General features: G+C 39.7%; 3 protein-coding genes and 1 long non-coding RNA gene across 4 annotated transcripts; 1 reads left to right on the forward strand and 3 right to left on the reverse strand.

Moving 5' to 3' along the window:
• Nucleotides 1-1065: 1065 nt before the first annotated feature.
• Nucleotides 1066-1757, reverse strand: LOC140180889 (uncharacterized). The gene is made up of 2 exons (XR_011874981.1): nt 1602-1757; nt 1066-1346 (listed from the first exon to the last, which is right to left on the reverse strand). It is a non-coding gene; the product is annotated as an uncharacterized lncRNA (long non-coding RNA).
• Nucleotides 1758-8212: 6455 nt separating this feature from the next.
• Nucleotides 8213-14242, reverse strand: LOC112763998 (uncharacterized). The gene is made up of 4 exons (XM_025809521.1): nt 14230-14242; nt 10004-10440; nt 9392-9589; nt 8213-9325 (listed from the first exon to the last, which is right to left on the reverse strand). The coding sequence occupies exons 1-4, from the start codon at nt 14240-14242 to the stop codon at nt 8213-8215; spliced, it is 1761 nt and encodes a 586-aa protein (XP_025665306.1).
• A 210-nt stretch (nt 14243-14452) lies between these two features.
• LOC112765002 (protein IQ-DOMAIN 6) lies at nt 14453-16822 on the forward strand. Its single transcript, XM_025810857.2, has 4 exons — nt 14453-14659; nt 14868-15092; nt 15164-15505; nt 15823-16822. The coding sequence occupies exons 1-4, from the start codon at nt 14585-14587 to the stop codon at nt 16483-16485; spliced, it is 1305 nt and encodes a 434-aa protein (XP_025666642.1). The 5' UTR covers nt 14453-14584; the 3' UTR covers nt 16486-16822.
• Nucleotides 16823-16825: 3 nt separating this feature from the next.
• On the reverse strand, nt 16826-20317 carry LOC112765001 (cytochrome P450 711A1). Its single transcript, XM_025810856.3, has 5 exons — nt 19974-20317; nt 18489-18641; nt 17631-18396; nt 17432-17527; nt 16826-17340 (listed from the first exon to the last, which is right to left on the reverse strand). The coding sequence occupies exons 1-5, from the start codon at nt 20207-20209 to the stop codon at nt 17005-17007; spliced, it is 1587 nt and encodes a 528-aa protein (XP_025666641.1). The 5' UTR covers nt 20210-20317; the 3' UTR covers nt 16826-17004.
• Nucleotides 20318-21123: the final 806 nt, after the last annotated feature.

Genomic DNA, 21123 nt, shown 5'->3' on the forward strand with positions numbered 1-21123 from the left:
TTTTGGGTTGCAACAATTGCGGTGGAAAGGTTGGGTGGCACAGTCGGTGTTATTGGATGCCAAAGAAAAGAGAAAAAAGACAATTGAAATTTGAAAGTAAGAAATTAATCATTGACAATGTCTTTTGTAGTTTTGAATAGCGATATCTTTTTTATGGAAAGGTTGGGTGGCACAGTCGGTGTTATTTTTTTTTTCTTCTTTTTGTTTTTAACTTTTTATTTTTCAGGCCTTCAAACGTGAGTTTGCGCCAACTACTTTTTATTAAAAAAAATTATCAATATCTTTTTGTGTAGGATAGTTTAAAGGAATTGGATATTGTAATAATGTCATTTTCTATTAATCATATACTTACATAATTACTTAACATATTCATATAAAAGTTTTTGAAAAGTAAGAATGACAATTGACAAGATCTACTCTTCAATTTCAGTTCTGTATGAACGATATGGTGTATATTAGGTAAGCACAATTAATTCCATTTAAGGGTCTGCCGCTAGCTAATGAGTTGCTGCATGAATAAGGTGAGGTTCAAACTCCTGACACTTACTTAAGTAGACGAGTGAGCTGACCACTCAACCAACTCCAAATGAATATATGTATATGATTAAGTGATACTTCTAAAATAATCCATTAGCGGGATTTATGTTATCCATTTGGGCTGGGCCATTTAGTTTAACTATGATAAGCAAACTGCATTTTGTAATTTGTAGGCCTATAATAAGTTTGTGCAAAAACAAAACACATTCAAAATTGAATTAACAGGATGCAAGATGCGATACACAGCTGACTGAAATTGATATTTTCGATTTCATGCCGCCAATCAAATCATAGATACACTAAAAAATAAAGTCAATTTGGCATTTGATTTGAAGTTGTGTGTTTGTCTTTTGCATTATTATTAAAATAGAAAGGAATTGTCTTTGGATTCTTTGCTACTGAACAGTGTCCTGCCACTGCCATGCGGTTGCGGACATGAATGGCTACACTGTTCTCGAAAAGCATAGAGCATGGAAATTATTTACTAACCATTTTGAATTCCAAATCGCTTATAAAGTAGGAGCCAAATTGAACATTTTTCAGGTTTTTCGAAATATTTTATTTTATTTGTTGAAGTTCACGCTTCTCAGTATCAATAGGAATGCTTCTCATATGACCAAAAGAACAAGGACAAGTTTGTGGGTTATTATATACTAATAATAAACAAAAATATATTAATAGAGTGACGTGACCTCGACATTAGGAAGCTGAATGCCTGAATCTGAATCCACTCGCATCCATTAATGCACCCTCAAAAGGCAAAATTCAAACCGGGATCGTGTAGGTGCACCAGAAGCCACTTGAATTGTCTGAAACGAAACCAATTTTATTTTATCTTTGGATAATTATTAATAAAGACTACATAATTAATAAATATTATTATTTTAAAAATTAGCACTTAATTAATAATAATTTATATTTATGTTTATAAAAATTTATACACAAAATATATAATTTATATATATATATATAAATTAATAAAATTTATTTATTTAATAATTATGCTGACTAATTACTAACTAAATTTACTAACTCATATATCATTACTAATTTGTGTGACGAACTTGAATTGGATGGAGGGGGCCAATGGTGTGGGAAACCCGGAAAAGAAAGCTTTGGTAGCAGAGCAGCATATCTTAACTGCACTGACTCAGTGTTTGTGGCAATCACTTGTCCGTTACCATTTTCGCCAGCTTTCCCTCTTTTCTCTCTCTATTTGTTGGTACAATGGTACAACAACACAACAAAGGCCTCCTGCCTTTTTATGCCCTTTTTTATTTTTTCGTGAAACCTATAAGCATGTGAAACTACTAATTAAGAATTATTATATAATTTAATATATTTAATTAAATTATTATTTAATAAATTTTTATTATATATTAATTTCACATAAAAATAAAGGAAAAAAAACAGCAAAAGAAAGATTTGGTGAATATAAAGAAATAGGACCAAGAGATAAGGAGTTCTGGTGGTGAAATACGAGTGTACAAGAAAAGATAAAGATAAAAAGTGAGTGCTTTAAAGAGTGGTCTTTATGCCGCAATACAGATAATTGAAAAAAATATAAGGCGGCTAAGAAAGAGATAAAAGTGGCTGTAAGTGAAGCAAGAACAAGAGTATATGAGGGTCTCTACCAGTATTTGGGCACGAAAGAAGGAGAAAAATGTATATATAGAATCGCAAAGAGCCGTGAAAGAAGAACGAGAGATTTGGATCAGGTTAAGTGCATAAAGGATAAGGATGGAGAAGTGCTGGCTCAAGAGGAGAAGATTAATGAAAGGTGGAAGAGCTACTTCTACGAGTTATTTAATGAAGAACAGAAGACTCTTCCGAGCCTTGGTCGGTTGTGCACAAGGAAAGAAGATAAAAACTTTGACTACTATCGAAGGATTCGAGAATTCGAGATAAACGAGGCTCTAAAGCAGATGAAAAATGGCAGAGTAGTAGGACCTGATAATATCCCAATTGAGGTTTGGAAGGGCCTTGGAGGAAAAGGCATCAACTGGTTAACCAAGCTTTTTAATGAGATTTTAAGGTCAAAGAAGATGTCTGATGAGTGGAGAAAAAGCACCTTGATACCTATCTACAAGAATAAGGGGGATATACAAAGTTGCGAAAACTATAGAGGGATCAAACTAATGAGTCATACCATGGAGTTATGGGAAAGGGTGTTAGAACGGAGGTTGAGAAAAGAGACACAAGTAACAAAGAACCAATTTGGATTTATACCTGTTAAGAAGGATGATGGAGAGGTATCGTAGTAATAAAAGGGATCTACATATGGTGTTTGTTGATTTGGAAAAAGCGTACGATAGGGTGCCAAGGGAGGCCTTATAGAAAGTTTTAGAAAAGAGGAGAGTGAGAATCGCATATATTCGTGCAATTAAAGACATATATGATGGGGTCACAACTAGTGTGAAAACTTAAGGTGGTATGACAGAAGAATTTTCTATTGGTATATGATTACACCAGGGATCATCCTTAAGTCCATATCTTTTCACATTAGTCTTGGAAGTACTCACAGAGCACATCAAAGAGCTTGTGCCATGGTGCATGCTTTTTGCCGATGATATCGTCCTTATGGGAGAGTCAAGAGAAGACCTAAATAAGAAGTTAGACTTATGGAGAGAAGATCTAGAAGTGTATGATCTGCGCATAAGCCGTAGCAAGATGGAATATATGGAATGTAATTTCAGTCTGAGAAGGGAAAACCCTAATATAGAGGTGAAGATTGGAGAAAATATCCTACAAAAAGTTAAAAGTTTTAAGTATCTTAGGTGCATCATACAGGATAATGGAGAGATTCAGGATGTAAATCATAGGATCCAAGCAGGTGGTCAAAATGGCGGAGTGCATCTGGTTTTATATGCGACAAAAAAAGTGCCTTTGAAATATAAAGGTAAATTCTATCGTACTGCTATAAGATCGGCTATGCTTTATGGTACGGAGTGTTGGGTGGCCAAAGGGGAGCACGAACATAAGTTGAGTGTGGTAGAGATGAAGATATTGAGATGGATGAGTGGGTATACGCGATTGGATAAAATAAGGAACGAAGATATAAAGGAGAGAGTTGGAGTAGCACCCATTGTGGAAAAGATGGTTGAATCACGTCTCAGGTGGTTTAGACATGTGAGAAGAAGACCGACAGAACACCCAGTCAGGAGGGTGGATGAGATGGAAGATGGACAAGGGGTGAAAGGCAGAGGAAGACCTAAGAAGACCATTCATGAGGTGGTCAAACGAGATTTATATGTAAATGGTCTCTCTGTAAACATAATACATGACAAAGCACAATGACATCGTTTGATTCATGTAAGACAAAATTTTGTTGTTGTTGTTGTAATTTCACATAAAAATAACTACACATTTTTTCTATCTTTTCATTTTAATTTAACTATTGAATTTGTAGGAACCTAGGAATATGGTTAGATTAGGATATTACTAATTAGGTAAATGAAAATTGTTGAGATGATTTTATGTGAAAAATTGAAAATAATAAGTAAAATTATATTAATAATTTAATATATTTAATTAAACATTTGATATAATATAGAAAGAATTTAAAGAATCAATACTACTTTAGTTAATTAACTTAAAAATAGTCAATAATTAAAAAAATAAATATGAAGAAAATATCAAAAAGTAAAAAAAAAATCTAAAAAATATAAAACTAATTTAAAATATAAAAAAAATTGAGATTTAGAATTTAAAATTTAAAATAACCAATAGTAATAATGATAAATAAAATTATAGTATAAGCAAAAAGAAAAAGAAATAAAAACTTAAAAGACAATTTAAAAAAAATAATAAATGAATGAATTTATTTCAATAATTATTTATTGACTAAAATTAAAGAAAGTAATATTGTCATTCTTAAATTAATAACGTGGTTTTTTTAATTTTAGTTTTTAATTTTTTTTTTAATTATCACCAATTTTTATTTAGGGTAAAAAACGTATATGTGCCAAGGGGTTTAAAATTACCCAAATCAGCCAAACGAAATTCTGATACATCAATCCACCAAAGAACAAATATATGTAATTCGAATTAGTTTTCAACGTAATTCGAATTGATATAACTCGAATTATTTGAAAGAATTGGCAACATGTAATTCGAATCAATATGTAACGAATTATAAAAATTCGAATTAGTAGGGAATCATGCTTTTAAGGTAGTTCGAATTAAGTTGATTTGAATTACTCAATTTTGCAAAGTAGTAGTAATTCGAAACGAGTTCATTCGAATTACGTGGGAGTTGCTTATATAAGGAGTTCGAACCAAGGTCATTCGAATCACTTTTCCATTCTCAAACCCCACCAAATCCCAGAGAAAACGACCCAGAATCGGTCCGAGAAAGAGTGGAGCGGCAAAGTCAGGCAATGGGGGACGATCCGAGAAGGCTATATCGACTGGATGGAGTTGCTCATATCGCCGGGGTGATCAACGACGAGGTTAGTGGTTTTTGATAGTGATTTCTGATATTGGTTTATGTTAGTGGTTTATGATAGCGGTATTGATAGTGGTTTATGTTAGCTGATTTGCATGCAGTTTTATTGGCTGTTTATGTTAGTGGGTTGGGCTAGTGGTATTGCATGCGGTTTCTTCTAGTGGTCTTGTTTGCGGTTTTGATGGTGGTTTATGTAAGCGGTTTATGTTAGCGGTTTAGGGTGATTTATCTTAGCGGTTTATGTTAGCAGTTTAGGGTGGTGGTATTGATGGTGGTTAATTGAGTGGTTTTGCATGTGGTTTTCGTAAGTGGATTTGCGTGTGGATTATGTTAGTGATTTTTTGTACGCGGTTTTAGTATGTGGTTTTGCTAGTGGTTTACCACCATTATTTTGTGCATGTGTTAGCCAGAAAAGGTTTATGTTTGCGGTTTCGTAAGAAATTCTGTTAGTGGTTGACTATATCTGTTATTGCAAGTGGTATATTTTAGTTGTTTACGTTGTGAGTTTTATCTGTTAGTGGTATTGTAAATCGTTTCTAATTATGCGGTCCATGTATTGCGCAGCCCCGGCGTTGCATATCGAGCATGCGGCGACAGCAGGGGATGCGACTGGATGATAGGTACGTTCCGTACTTGCAGATGGCCGGATTATACCATCTTGCGAGACTGAACGACAGATGGTTTAGATTGGACGAGCCCCTTGTGAGTGCCTTTGTGGAGTAGTGGCGTCCGGAGACGCACATGTTCCACATGCCGTTCGGAGAGTGCACGATCACACTTCAGGACGTTGCGTACCAGTTGGGGTTGCCAGTAGATGGACGTTACGTCAATGGTTGCCTGACAGACTTCCATGTATACATAGATGGTGGCAGGCCAGCTTGGCAGTGGTTCCATGAGTTGCTAGGTGTGTTACCTCCCGCGAACCAGATACAGAAGTTTGCAGTGAACTGCACCTGGTTCCAGGAGACTTTTGGAGAGTGCCCCGAAGGGGCGGATGAGGAGACGGTGAGGCGCTTTGCCTGAGCCTATATCATGATGTTGTTGGGCACCCAGCTGTTTGCAGACAAGTCAGGCAATCGTATACACATCAGATGGTTACCGTTTGTGGCTAGGCTTGAGGAGATGGGTGGCTATAGCTGGGGGTCGGCGGCACTAGCATGGTTGTACCGTTTGCATGTGCTGAGTGGCCAACAGACATGTAGTGAAGTTAGCTGGGCCGTTACAGTTACTTCAGTTGTGGATCTTTTGGCGTTTTCCTGGTTTTAGGCCTGCTGGGTATGATGCGTTTAGCTGGCCCCTTGCCTCGAGGTACCACTATCGTATTGAACTATTTATCTTTAGTTTATTTATTGTCAATTTCTCATGCAATTTTATGCCTTTTAGAATCATTAATGACCACAGTACCATGTTTAATTTCCTACGCATGTGGTCAGGTTACAATCCTGGGATTAGCGAGAAGGGACCTCGGGTACAGATGGCTCGACTGAAGATCGACTTGTTACAGGCTCGGGATGTAAGTACGCTAATCTCATATGTATAGTTAATGCTTCTTTCAGTTTATACGGTTTAACGAGTTCGTCAAATGGATTTGATTTGCTTTTTTTAGTTTATATGGATGCCCTATAGCACACCCGACGTCCTCCAGGTTGTCCATCCGGAGGTCTTGGAGCCTCGGCATACGATGTTATGGCGGTGTGTGACCTCCCTGATATATTTTGCGGTGGTTGAGTGGCATCAGGTTGATAGAGTGTTACTGCAGTTCGGCGGGGTACAGCCTCCCCCGCATCCCGCCCTGAACATCGACTTCTTGATGTCGAAGGACGAGAGAGGTGGTGACCGTTGGTTCCCGTCCCATTTACAGCATTGGCACCTTCACTGGGAGACACGTGCGGACCACGTGTTACGGTTCGACGTTGTTGCTGACCCGGGACCCTCACATGAGTTCTTGGCCTGGTGGCATCAGCATGGAAAGAGGTTCTTGTTATCTGAGATGTACTTGGGAGATCCGAGAGGTATTCCTATTCCTGTTGAGGCGACACAGAGGGGTGCCGGCCGAGTTCCAGATATGGACCGAGTTGACGACGTTCCTGACAGGCGTCGAGTTGAGAGGAGAGCTCGAGTCGGGACACGTCGTAGCCAGCGTGAGTGGAGATGGCTGGACCAGGCTATGGAGGAGGGTGATGAGGCCGGTAGGGGCGGTGGTCGACGACGAGGGCATGGAGGCAGGAGGAGGGGGGCTGCTCCTAGACATGATATGCCTGGTCGTGGTGATCATGCCGATGGAGGAGGGGCTGCAGTGGGGGGTTTTAGGCCCGCTCATGGCGGACTTGGTGGAGAGTGGTATGGATCTGATATGGGAGATCCATCGAGCCATGCTGACACCGGGCTTGGAGAGGGGCCTCTCGGAGATTACTTCATTGGTGTTCCGACTGATGACCAGACACCTCAGGAGAATACTCCATGGGTGATTCCGGGATCCATGTTTTCAGAGTTTCTTGCCGGTGATGGGATTGACGTGGATTTTGGTGGATCGCATTTCCTAGATGAGATCACCACCATCATGTAGGAGGATGAGGCAGCCCGTCGACGGGGACAGACGTCGGGGACGCAGGCAGCGTTAGATGTCAATCTGAATGAGCCTCCCTCCGTGGGCCCTGTTCAGCATTTCGCCTTAGGTGGGACCCCACCATCCGCACATATTGCTGCGTCACATTTAGTCGCCGGACCATCATCGACCAGACCCACACATGTCCAGTCTAGGGCGCCTGCACAGCCACCCCCGGATGACGAGGAGGACGAGATCGAGGATGAGGAGCCCCTTATCCGGAGAGGTCATAGGGCACGAGTTCCACCCCGTTGTGGCATGGGATCGCACCTCTTTAGATGATTTGTGTATGGTCGTATATGCTATTTCGTGAACTATTTGTTGTATGTTATATCTTTTCGTTATCAGTGTTGTATTTTACTTTGTTAGTTCATCAGATCATGCAGCAGTGAGTTTAACATTGCGTTATTATGTATTAGTCACGGTGCAAACATTTGTATTTTCCAAATGTAATTTATTTCCATAATAGTTAACACATTTAACATACATGTCTTCTACGAGACGGATTTTTCTGCACTGAAAACCTACTAGTTAGCAAACCTAGTACATCTTTTTCTAAAAAAAAAGTACAGATGATAAAACTAATTCCAAGTGGAACACAAAACAAGACATTACTATTTATTTCACCCTGCATGGCTGGGTCCTCCGGTCTGTGGACAACTTCGACGAGTGTGTCCAGGTTGCCTACAGAGGCCACATCTCTTGGGCCGGTTCGGATCTGCCTCATCCATATTGGTTCTTATCCGAGTGGACCGCGAACGACCCTCCCTCGCACGCCTCATATTCGGGTCCGGTATAACGGTCGGCCCGTCATAAGGTGGCCAGAAACCCTCCGGGATTGGAGGTGTGAATCTCATCCGATATACACTGAAAACCGAACTTAGTCGATACACCTGGTGGAGGTATGGTTGCCAAGTAACACGTGAGTAGGCACAGCATGCCAATGCGTGCGGACATGGAAAATGAAGTGCCTGGAAGTAGCCACAATCACATGTCTGCGAAGCTAGTGAGACCCTGTAGCTACCCAGTGAGAACGAACCAGTCGGAGTCGTCTCTACCACTATGTACTCCGAGTTATCCCTGTCATATACAGTCACCGTGAAGCACCTAGCCGTCTTCAGATTGGCCTCGATACACTTTACCAAGTATTGACTGAATTGTTGTTCGGTTCCCAACTGGGCCTTGGCCTCCCTCCCCTTGCGGACAAATAGCTTAGCCAACCTGCCGTATGTGGCCTTCACCAGCGAGCACACAGGGAGGTTCCTAACACTCTTAAGGATTGAGTTCACACACTCAGAGATATTGGTCATCATGTGCCCGAATCTGCGACCCTCATCACAATACTGTGTCCACAATGAATACTCAATCCTGTTCGCCCAGTCGCACATGGCCGGATTCTCAAACCGCAGAATGTCAAACCAGTAATCGAACTCCACTTCGGTCTTTGCATCTGCGGCATTCACAAGAAGCCTCCGAGCGTCTTTGCCCTTGAAGGTGAGGGCGAAATTTGCTGCTACGTGTCGAATGCAGAATGCCCGGTATGCAGCCGGAGGTAGCCATCCCCCATCAGGAGCGTCAAGGGCGGCCTTGATGCCGTTATGCCTGTCCGAAATAACTAGAAGACCTGGCTGCGGTGTGATGTGCTGACGGAGGTGGGAGAGAAAGAAGAACCACGAATCAGCATTCTCACCCTCAACTAGTACAAATGCCACATGGAGTATGTTGGAGTTCCCGTCCTATGCAATTGCGACAAGCAACGTTCCCCCATACTTACCATATAGATGGGTGCCGTCGATACTCACCAACGGCTTGCAATGACAGAATGCCTCGATACAAGGTGTGAACATCCAGAACATCCTATGAAAATAAGCATGAGACTCGTCCAACTGTCCCCCAACTCGAACAGGGCATGTCCGAAGGACTGCTACTGAACCAGGCATGGTCAACTGGACTCCTAACACCCACATAGGGATCTCATTGTACGACTCATCCCAGTCACCCTAGATGACGACAATAGCCTTCTGCTTCGCCATCCAGACCCTCCTGTACGTCGGCTTGAATCCAAAGTGTGCGGCCGTGGCATTTAGGAGCACCTTGATGTTGACGGATGCATCAGCCCTCACCATTGGCATAATGAATGTCGCTATCACATGATAATCCAAACTCCTATGGTTGCTGGAGATAGAGGTGGCGAGACACGTATGCAGTCCGTTGTACTGTTTCACTTCCCAGACTCCCTTGCGCTGCCGGAGACTCAACCGAATCAACCACGTGCACCCATTCCCAAACTCAGAACACTTTTCCACATACCGGCGATAGTCAGACTCAACTACCTTGTACTGTACCCCTCGGTGGATGCTGTAAGTCTTCACACTCAACAAGGCCTCATCTTTATCCTGAAACTGCTGACCAACCTGGAACTCTGTCATACCAGCAGACCCGTCCACATCTCTAACGCCAAATCCAGCAGCCTGCCCAGAAAGCCCATCATGCCTCATGGCATCCAGGTCCAATGATGAAAAATGGGGTGGGTACTGCTGTGTCCCAGAACTAGATCCACCTGCAGCCCCTCTCGGGTCACTCGCTCCAAGATCATCGCCACTGTCGTCAGTAATCAGATCCGGCTCAACATCATCGTCATCTGGATCTTCAAACAATCCGTCTCCAACACCAGCTGGTGTAGAACAATGTACTGAGGTCGGAAGATGTTCCCCTGTACCAACCTCGTCGCCGACATTGCCGCTGAGGTCAACAGCGAACGAAGGGAAGGCGACAGGCTGGGTCGGTGGCTCATATGCAGGGACGGAGGAAGAAGCAACGGCAGGTCTCGAGCTAGAACCGGCCACCACGGCTAAAGTGTGCGTATTCCGGTTCGAACCCCCCGAGCTGGATACCACATCAACCAACTTTGCCAACAGCTCTGGTGTCCTCACCTCGGAAAACTGCCGGCGACAATGATACATGACCTGCAAGTCCTCATCACTCCCGATCGTGAAACGGTCATACTTCACGGTATCTTGGAGCACCGTCGTTGGAATGCGATAGAAAAACTTCTTAACCCTTTTCAGACCATCAAGACCAAGTTTCAGAAGTACAGAGCTAACAAGGTCATCATAGCTCGTCGTAGGCCTCACGATAATACAGAGAGGATCCTTATCGGTGAACTTCACACCGGATCGAGTTTTTCTCTTAATCGATCCTCTGTGGTGAACCAACACTAGAAAACTATCCTCACTAGCCATCTAACCCCTCTATTGAGAGCAACTCACGTACACATCATATATATAGATCTCTGCTTCATAGTAATTCGAATCAAGTGGAAGTAAAGAAATGGAGCCAACGTTAGTGACACTTAACATTATCACTAACGTTGGACCAAGATCATGAGTGGCCACGTTAGAGTCCACGTTAACTTAGTTAACGTGGCCTCTAATGTTAAGAAGAAAGGGGGGAAGCCAACGTTAGTGACACTCAACATTGTCACTAACGTTGGCCAAAGCACATTAAGCCACGTTAACTCCCACGTTAACCTAGTTAACGTGGAAGCTAACGTGAAGAAATAAAGTGGTCGACAACGTTAGTGACACCCAACATTGTCACTAACGTTGGAAGCACACAAGCCCCCAATAAGCCACGTTGACTCCCACGTTAACCTAGTTAACGTGGAAGCTAACGTGAAGAAGGAAGGTGATTGCCAACGTTAGTGACACCCAACATTGTCACTAACGTTGGAAGGAGCCACACATGCCACCATGAGCCACGTTAACTCCCACGTTAACTAAGTTAACGTGGAAGCTAACGTGGATAAGGGAATGATGAGCCAACGTTAGTGACACTCAACTTTGTCACTAACGTTGGAGATGGCTAGCAAGGCCACGTTAGAAGCCACGTTAACCTAGTTAACGTGGACTCTAACGTGGAAAATAGGGGCAATTTGAAACGTTAGTGATAATGGTAAGTGTCACTAACGTTCTCGAAGGATGGCAAGCCTACGTTAAAAGAGCCACGTTAACGAAGTTAACGTGGACTCTAACGTAGGGAAGGGGGAGGCTTCTCAACGTTATTGGGAAAGTTGAGTCCCAATAACGTGTGCGAAGGACATAGTAGAAACGTTAGTGGCAACGTTTGTGCCACTAACGTTGAGGTTAACGTGGCTTTTAACTTTGGTGAGGAACGTTAGTGAAAAAGGTGATTGTCACTAACGTTCTCGAACCCATATTTTCACTGAACGTTAACACCACTAACTTCCTGAGACAAAGTCCATACCCATTTCATACTTTCTCTCTGCAAGTAAAAGTTAAGCCCAATGAAGAAGAGAACTGCTTCAAACTCAAGATCCAAAGGCCCAAGACTCGAAGAATCAACTAGAAGGACAGAAGAGTAGTATATATAGGAGTAGCTTTGAATTATTTGGGAGTTGGAAAATATAGGGAGCCTCTTGGCATAGAACTACTCTCTGTATTTTACTTTCTCTGCACTTCTAGTTTTCATCATGTATTCTCCATCTTTGTTTTCATTTTCCAGAGCTATGAACAACTAAACCCCTTTCATTGGGTTAGGGAGTTCTGTTGTAATTTGATGGATCAATACTAGTTTTCATTATTCTTCTTCTATCTTTTCTCTTGATTTTACTTGAAAGCTTTCGATCTTCATCCAATTGGGTAGTTATCTTGGAAAAGAAGCTATTCATACTTGGATCTCTTCTGAACCTTGAAAGAGGAATGAAGAGATCAAGCTAGAAATGCTTTCTCATGCTGGACTGAATTGGGTTTGGATGGATATGTGACTATAATCCTCTCAACACTTGATTTGGGAAATGCATGTGGTATAATCAGTGACCATACTTCATCTCTTCTCATGAGCAATTGACCAAGGAATTAGCTATTGATCAAGATTTGAGAGATTGAATTACAAGAAATTGTCATTCAATCACTTAAGATTGCCAAGGAGATCAATGAGTGCATTGATTGAGGAAGAGATGAAAATGAGATTGATCCGAAGAATGCAACATCTCCTAAGCCCAATGAACTCCCCATTTCTGATCTTACCCATTCTCTTTAATTTCTGTCATTTACATTTATGAGCAATTTCCCCATTCCCATTTAAGATTCTGCAATTTACTTTTTGCTATTTACATTTCCACCATTTAATTTTCTGCAATTCTCAACTCAATTTCTGATTCGCTCAACTAGAACATTCCTCTAATTAAAGTTGCTTGATCAATCAATCCTTGTGGGATTCGACCTTACTCTATTGTGAGTTTTTACTTGACGACAAATTCGGTACACTTGCCGAAGAAAATTTGTTATGAGACAAGTTTTCCGTGCATCAAGTTTATGGTGCCGTTGCCGGAGATTGATTGTGCATCAACAATGATTAGATTGGAGGATAACTAGATTGAGCATTTTATTTTTGTTTGATTTAAATTTCTGTTTGAGTTATTTACTTCCTGTTTTAGTTAATTTCTTCCCTTCCCCCTACTTTTTCTTTGTTATTTACCATTCATCGCACTAACCCACTAACTGTTTGATATATTGCATCACTCACACTAAGTAATTCTGATAGATATACTTTCTGCACCTATTCTCTTTGCTTGTACTTGTTGGTTGTATGACAGGGAGAAGAAGCGGGGCTTCAACTTCCTTTGATTCTGAACCTGAGAGAACCTTCGTTAGACTAAGGAGGGAGGCAAAAGACAAACGTGTAGTTGGTGCTAAAGAAGAGGAGGAACACTTTGAGGAATACTTTGAACCAAACATGAAAGAAAACATGGGAAACCATCATGAAGAAGAGGCTCACAACCATGGCAGAGGAGGTCGAGCAAATCATGCTGGGGAGGATAGAAGAGTTTTAGGCTCTTACATCAATCCAAACCCAGGAAACTGTGAAAGTAGCATTCAAAAGCCGACCATCCATGCCAACAATTTTGAACTGAAGCCACAGCTCATCACCCTTGTATAGAACAACTGTTCGTTTGGTGGATTGATGTATCAGAATTTCGTTTGGCTGAATTGGGTAATTTTAAGCCCCCTTGGCACATTTACGTTTTTTACCCCTTTATTTATCATATTAACATTTTTAATATTTTTTGTTATATTTATAAAAATTATAAATACTTTAAAAAAATAAAAAATAACACTAAAAAAATAATGTTATCAACACAAGGGTGACATTATCATCTCCAAAATTAGCTACTTCTATTAAGAGAAAGTCTAAAGAATCAACTCTATATGTAGTCAAACAATGAATGTTTTAAAAATATTAATTTTTAAATTTCAAAAACTAATTTTATGTTGAAAAAAACGCGCGATACAGTTTTGGATCGCAATGTGTAGATTTAGTTTTTTCTCCGCTTTATTAGATTTCTTTTACAGTCTATATACTATATTATTTTAAAATTAATAAAATATTATTTATATATCCATTAAATGAATATTGTAACTTTATTATATAATGTTAAATTAAAATAAAATCAATCATTAAAATAACGAATTTTGCATTAAATTTTAAATTAAGTATGATATATAAGCTGATAAATACTTAAAACCATGCATTGCAAATTTGCAATTGCTTTTTTCTTTTTGGATAATTAGCAAAGTTGTTTTATTAACTCTCATGCGCTAAGAAAGATTATTATTACCAATAGTCACCATCTACGGTCTAAAAGACTTTGGGGGTGGGACCTAAATGGTGAAATTGGCAAAAGGCAAAAAGCGCCAAAGGTGATGGGGAAACGTGATGGTTCCAATGCAAAGGCAAAGGAAGGAATCATCCATTGATAGAGCAATAGCGGGGCCAACAGAGGTAACAACCTCAGTGGCTCCAACATCTAACACCCTTTGTCCGTTGCACGTTTTTTGAATTTCAAAATCTAGTAACCTCCCACTCCCACTACACCACACCACACCACACCACACTCCACTCTCCCCTTTCTCTCTCCAACATTATAGCATTTCAAGTGAAGTAACTTACTTGCTGTAACTCAACTGAACCCAATGGGTGCTTCAGGTAAATGGGTCAAAGCCTTTATCGGCCTCAAGAAGCCCTCCGACAAAGACGAACTACTTCCTGTATGTCCCTTCCCCTTCCTTCCTTCTCTGTTAACTACTTCGTTGATGGTGAAAACTCAGGTGCACTCGACTTCAAGTGAAGTTGATATACGAGAGTCGTCAGATAAATTTTCATCTAAGGACTAACTTCACATGAAGTCGACCACATTGAGTTTTCAACTTCGTTCATTCATCACCTTTCATGTTTCCTTTTCTTTCTTTCTTTCAGGGGAATAATAATAAGACCAAGAAGTGGAGACTATGGAGGACTTCCTCCGGGGACAAAGGCAGCACCCACAAACCAGCCTCCGAATGCTCCGATTCACCACCAGCATCTTCAAAAGCCTTCACGGCTGCCATGGCCGCCGTGGTTCGAGCTCCTCCGAAGGATTTCCGACTGGTCAGGGAAGAATGGGCCGCCATCAGAATCCAAACCGCTTTCCGCGGTTTCTTGGTAATAACATAACTGCATTCTCCAATCCAGATCTGTATGAAAGAAAGCTAAATGGTGTGAATTGAATGCAGGCAAGAAGAGCGTTGAGGGCGTTGAAGGGAGTGGTGAGGCTTCAGGCTCTTGTGAGGGGCAGGCAGGTGAGGAAGCAGGCCGCCGTAACACTGAGGTGCATGCAGGCGTTGGTGCGCGTGCAGGCCAGAGTCCGTGCCCGGCGCGTGAGAATGTCCGTTGAAGGACAAGCTGTTCAGGAAATGCTTAACCAGAGACGCAGCAAAGCTGATATTCTGAAGCAAGCAGAGGAAGGGTGGTGTGATAGCAGAGGAACATTGCAAGATGTTAAAGCCAAAATTCAAATGCGCCAACAAGGTGCATTCAAGAGGGAGAGAGCCATTGCATACTCTCTTGCTCAAAAGGTATCACCTTCTTCATTTTTTCTTCTATGAATAAATTACCATTTCTAGCCATGAAAGATATAGACGCTGACAAGTATATCTGTATAAGAATAAAACGACAATATGGCTTATGTGTGTCAAAAGTATCCTAACAGACTAATTGCTAACCAACGTCTGGGTACTTTTAGCACACGAAGGCCATCTTCCGTGGTTATAATTGTCGTTTTATTCTTATATGGGCACATTTGTCAGCGTCTAATTTATTCTTTCTTCTATTTACATCTTTTTGTTTGGTTAAGATTTAATGTCTCAAAGTTGGTTGTTGTTGGTGTTTTTAGCAATGGAGATCAACACCGAGTTCTAGTTCAAGAACAAACGCTTCCCTTAAGAATCTAGACATTGACAAATCTAACTGGGGTTGGAGTTGGTTGGAACGTTGGATGGCTGCTAAGCCATGGGAGAGTAGATTAATGGAGGAGTCTCAGGCTGAAATCTCGGATAAAACAACACAGCCTGCTAAGAAATTTGTGGACTCGTTTGGTGCAAATTCGAAACCATCAGAACCAAACATGGTGAAAGTCAAGAAGAACAATGTCACAACAAGGGTTTCTGCTAGGCCTCCCCAAATTATTGGACAAGCCACTCGTTCATCTTCAAGTCCAAGTTCTGAATTTCGGTATGACGAGAGTTCTGCATCATCTTCTATGTGCACATCCACAACACCAGTATCTGGTAACACTTGTGATAGAACAGAAGATAGCAGCAGCAGCAATAGGCCAAATTACATGAACTTGACAAAGTCAACAAAGGCAAAGCAAAGAAGTAGTAGCAATCAAGTGTATAATAGAGCTCAGAGGCAACAATCCATGGATGATTTTCAGTTCCTCAAAAGGGTAGGGATTTTGTCTAATTTGGATGCAAAGAGCACTGCTGGTTCTGACCATTCAATCAACTTTTCAAGGCCACTTAACTTGGACAAGAGCTCAGTGAAACCACGGTGAGAGGGAACAATGGAACATATAGCTAGCGTCTTTGTTTTGTACTTGATGGATGCAAACTCAACATCTCTCTGTATTTATCTTTTTTCATTTCTTTTCCAAGAAGTTCAACATCATGTTGTTCGATGCACTTTTAATTGAGTTAGCTAGGGGTAGAACTTGGAAGTAGCTTTTGTGCTTTCGCTACTACAGTTTATGTTAATTCAAGATTCTCTCCATTTGTCCTTGTATCATTGTTTAGTACTTTAGTTGTGTGTGGGTATTGATATCAGAAGCACTTCTTGTCCATCTTTCTGCATATAAAAAGTCTTAAAAATTGTAGTGAGCATCCATTTTCCAAGCCTTAGCAGAATAATGAGGGGAAAGTATTTTATAACAAAGTACTTGTGACCAATTATTTCACAGGTGGTTGGTTTACATAGTTGGTCTATAATATAAAATTGTATTGCATTTTGGTTCAGTTCATCCTCAATTCTCCTGTTTGGTCTCTAATCTTGAGAATTATTATGTATTATCAGATAACTAATCAATGTTTCGTTTTACAACTCGGACCTTGACACCATTCTTGAAATTGAGAACAAGACCATAGTCGAGTTCTAAGGGGATTTCCATGTCAGGTGAGTGGCGAAACACGTATCTGCGGTATAAATGAATCAATGTAAGCTTGACCTCTTGTTGAGCATATTGCTTGCCAATGCAAATCCGGGGACCAATTCCAAATGGAATAAAAGCATAGGGATGCCTTCTTTTCATTTCTTCACAATTTGGGTCAAACCTCTCTGGTTTGAACTTCTCTGGCTCCGGAAAGCTTTTTGGGTCTTTTGATAGAGCTCCGAGGGCTAACCACACCCAGGTCCCCTGCATAACCAGAAAAAAGTATGATTATATTCTATTAAGAACATGTCAAAACATGAAAGTATGATCAAGCAATGATATCTTGTGTTGTTACCTTGGGAAGAAGGTAACCTCCAATCTCTACATCAGTTGATGCTTCCCTTGCAATTAATGGGGATGCCATGTAATACCTCATTGACTCATTAATCACCTGCACAAAACATCCAAAAGGGTATATGATTTATTGAATATCATATCTTATTTGGTTGTCCCTTGCAACTTGAAGTTACATTTGTAGTTAAAGTGAGTTTGACCTGGTCAAGATAAGGAAACTTTTCCTTAAGATCCTGAGGAGTGGGAATCTTGTCCTTTGGACCGAAAGCATCAATCTCTTGAAGAAGCTTTTTCTCAACGTGAGGATGCCCAGCAACCAAGTATACAATGGAAGACATGGTAAAGGATGTGGTAGTTGACCCTGCAAGAAGCTGTTCATATGTAAGAGCGCTTATGTAGTCTGGTGTGAGGTAGTTCTGTTTTCTTTCTCTTCCACTCAGCACAATTGACAAGAAATCCTTTGAACTTCTTCCCTTCTCTTCCATTCTCTTCTCTATAATCCTATCTATACGGCCGCTTAGACTACGATTACCACGCTCAATTTTCCAGTCCATGGTGCCAGGTATCCTCTTGAGAATCTGCCTGCAGGGTTCCTGAAGAATTGGGAGAATCAGACCAATTATGATGGATAAGGAACCGGACAAGTCCATCTTGAGGTGTGTGGTGTTGAAGATATGTTGGTTGATGAATTGTGACACTTCATCTTCGCCATCTTCGGCATCATTCTTGGTGGAATGAGGCTTGGAGAGGCCGAAGTTGACACCAAAGGATGCTTGGCCAACAACATCGGTTGCTAATCTGAGAGAGAAGTTAGAGAAGTTGATGTCTTCTTGTGCTTCTGCATGGGAATCAAGAATCTGGGTTGCTGGTTCTATGAATGACTGCATTGTTGGCACCATACTTGATATGAATGACGTGTGGAAGAAGGAAGTTACAGTGCTTCTCATAGTAGACCATTGTTCACCCCTGAAAATAAATGAAGTGAAGTGAAGAAACAAATTAGAAAAGAATAGAAAGAGTCAAAGAGCAAGGAAGGTCATTAGAATATGCAAACAAACTTGGTGAAGAAGAGACCCCTTTGGTGAATAGGGGCAGCAGAAACAGGGGAGGGCATGCTTCTGTTTGGAATTTCTTTAGCCTTTCTTGTTCCAACCTCTCTACACAGCTCTGGATCTGCGATTATTATTAGTGGTTGTCTTCCCATATGAAATCTGCATCATAATAAAGACTCAGTTTCATTACTTATCTAGTTATATTGCAGTATATCTTTAGTTAATTCTTCTTTTTTTTGTTCCCCCTCTCTTCTAGTTTATGTTTTTTATGTTTATTTTATATTTATTATTCTTAAAAATTATACTCTCATATTTTTATATCTTTGGTTATAAAAATAATATTTCTTTACGGCACTAATATAAATATGATTATAAATAGAAATTTAGTATCTAGTATATTAAATTACTACTATATCAACACCCACTAATGAAAGCTGTGATTTGATGTTAAAAGTTGATGATCTCTTTTTAAGAAGAAAAAGATTGGCAAGTAGTAGCAAGTAGGGGTGAGCACGGATAGCGGGTATCCGATTATCCGTCTGAATTCGAACCGAACTAATTAAATTGGTTCTGAAATTAACGGTTAATCGGATCCAATCCGAATCAAACTGATGACTTTTGTTAATGATTGGTTCGGGTATCGATTTTGGGGGTGCGAAACCCGAACCTCATCATATATTAATTAAATAAAAAAATAAAAAAATATATATAACTTTTTTATTAGACAATGATTATTCATTATTAATATGTTTGGATTTTAATGAGTTTAGTTTTTAATGTATTTGGTGTTTAGCATGTTTGGATTATTTCTATTGATGTTACATGTTTATTGTACTTGTTGAATTTTTAAGATAAAAATTTGGGTTTTTTTTTTTTTTATGAATTTCAAAATCATCAAATACCCAATTACCCGAACCGAACCAATCCGTTTTTAATCAGTTTGGTTTGGTTCAGATACATGTACAAAAAAATGCAAATTCGAACCAAACCGAACTAATTATATTTTGATCGGTTCGATTTTAATTTTCCTATAAATCCGAATCAAATCGACCGTGCCCACCCTAATAGCAAGAGTAGAGAGGTACTGAAACCCTCGTTGACTAATATGATAATAGAGGTAATAAGAACATGAAAGACACCTAAAGTCCTATGTCTATCTTTGTTGACTTAGGCATAAATCATTTTAGCTGAAAGGACCGCTACATCACGCGCTGGGCCCTCTCTTCACTTGTGCTAAAGCTAATTGTGCTTTTGTGATTTGCATTCTACAATGATCAATTAATCACGTTTCTTAATTCATTCTAGCTAGTTCCTTCACACCCACCTATCAGATCCCAAGGTCAAACCTTAATTTGGATAACCCATATTATCATCATCATTGTTATTACAAGATTGATGATATCTCATCTTCTTCCTTCTTCAATCAAACACAAGATCATAAAAAGGGATATTACAATTTATTGAGTACGAGAGTAATTAAATTAAAGAAACCTGTAGATTGGGCCATATTGCTTGGCAAGGAGAGTGAACAAATCAGGACCATACTTAGCCATGAGATGAAGATGTCCTACCAGAGGCCATGTTGGTGGGCCTGGAACCTGCCTTACCTTCCAATATGGCCCATACAAATAGGCCAGCAACCCTCCCATGATCGCCACCACAGTGAATAATATTGCTGTTAATGAAGAAGAATTACTGTCTATTGGGAACAACCATTCCAAATCCATGGTTTCGTTAAGAGGGGTATGGTACTACTACTCTTTGTCTTAGCTTCGTTGGTAGTATGGTACTCTCCTCGTAGATTCAGTCTTGCTTATATAATAATAAGGGTCTTGGGAATATTGTGATTTGTGAATAGTGTACTTAATATATGCTCATGGGCCATGGTGTTTTTGTCCATACATAGAGAACGAATATATGGGATCGGATACCCCCACCTCTGTACCCAATTATCCATTTTGTTGTTTTTTCTTTTCCTTAAGTAAGATTTTGGTCAAAAGATATAAGTTGAAAATTTTTTTATTTCTATTTTTTTTTATATAAAATCATTCCTAAATATAACTTAGTTTTAAAATCTTTATTTTAGGAATCAAAATAGTACGGAGGTGGCAATGAAAGCAGAGACAAAGGTAGATCATAGACAATTATTTCTTCTGTCTTTTCTCTTTTTTCTTCTTTCCTTCTCCTTTTGGAAGAGAAGAAACACTCTCTTTTTTTTATTTTTATTTTTATTTTTTATTTTATAATTTTTTTGTTATGGGTATTTTGGTCCAAAATTTTAATATTTAAGTAAAAAGGACGATTTTAAAACTTGGATTTAGATTTTAGGGGCAATTTTATATGTAAAAAAAAGGTTGGAAATAAAAAAATTTTTGACATATGCCTTAAGAACCAAAATCGTACTTAACACTTTTTTTTTATTGTGAATCAAGTCAATTTATACGTATTAAAAAAAAGTTAAATTGAACCAAGTTAGGTTGGTCTAGCGGTTAGTGTAAGATTCTGAATTTTTTAAAATCAAATAATAAATTATTTGTAATTTATTATATTTATTTATTATTTTATTTTCCGAAAGTTATTTTTACCAAAAATAATTAATTCAAAGTTACGATACTTTGAGTTTAAAATTAATTAGGATTTA

Source organism: Arachis hypogaea, chromosome 17 (assembly GCF_003086295.3).
Source record: "Arachis hypogaea cultivar Tifrunner chromosome 17, arahy.Tifrunner.gnm2.J5K5, whole genome shotgun sequence".
NCBI classification, from domain to species: Eukaryota; Viridiplantae; Streptophyta; class Magnoliopsida; order Fabales; family Fabaceae; genus Arachis; species Arachis hypogaea.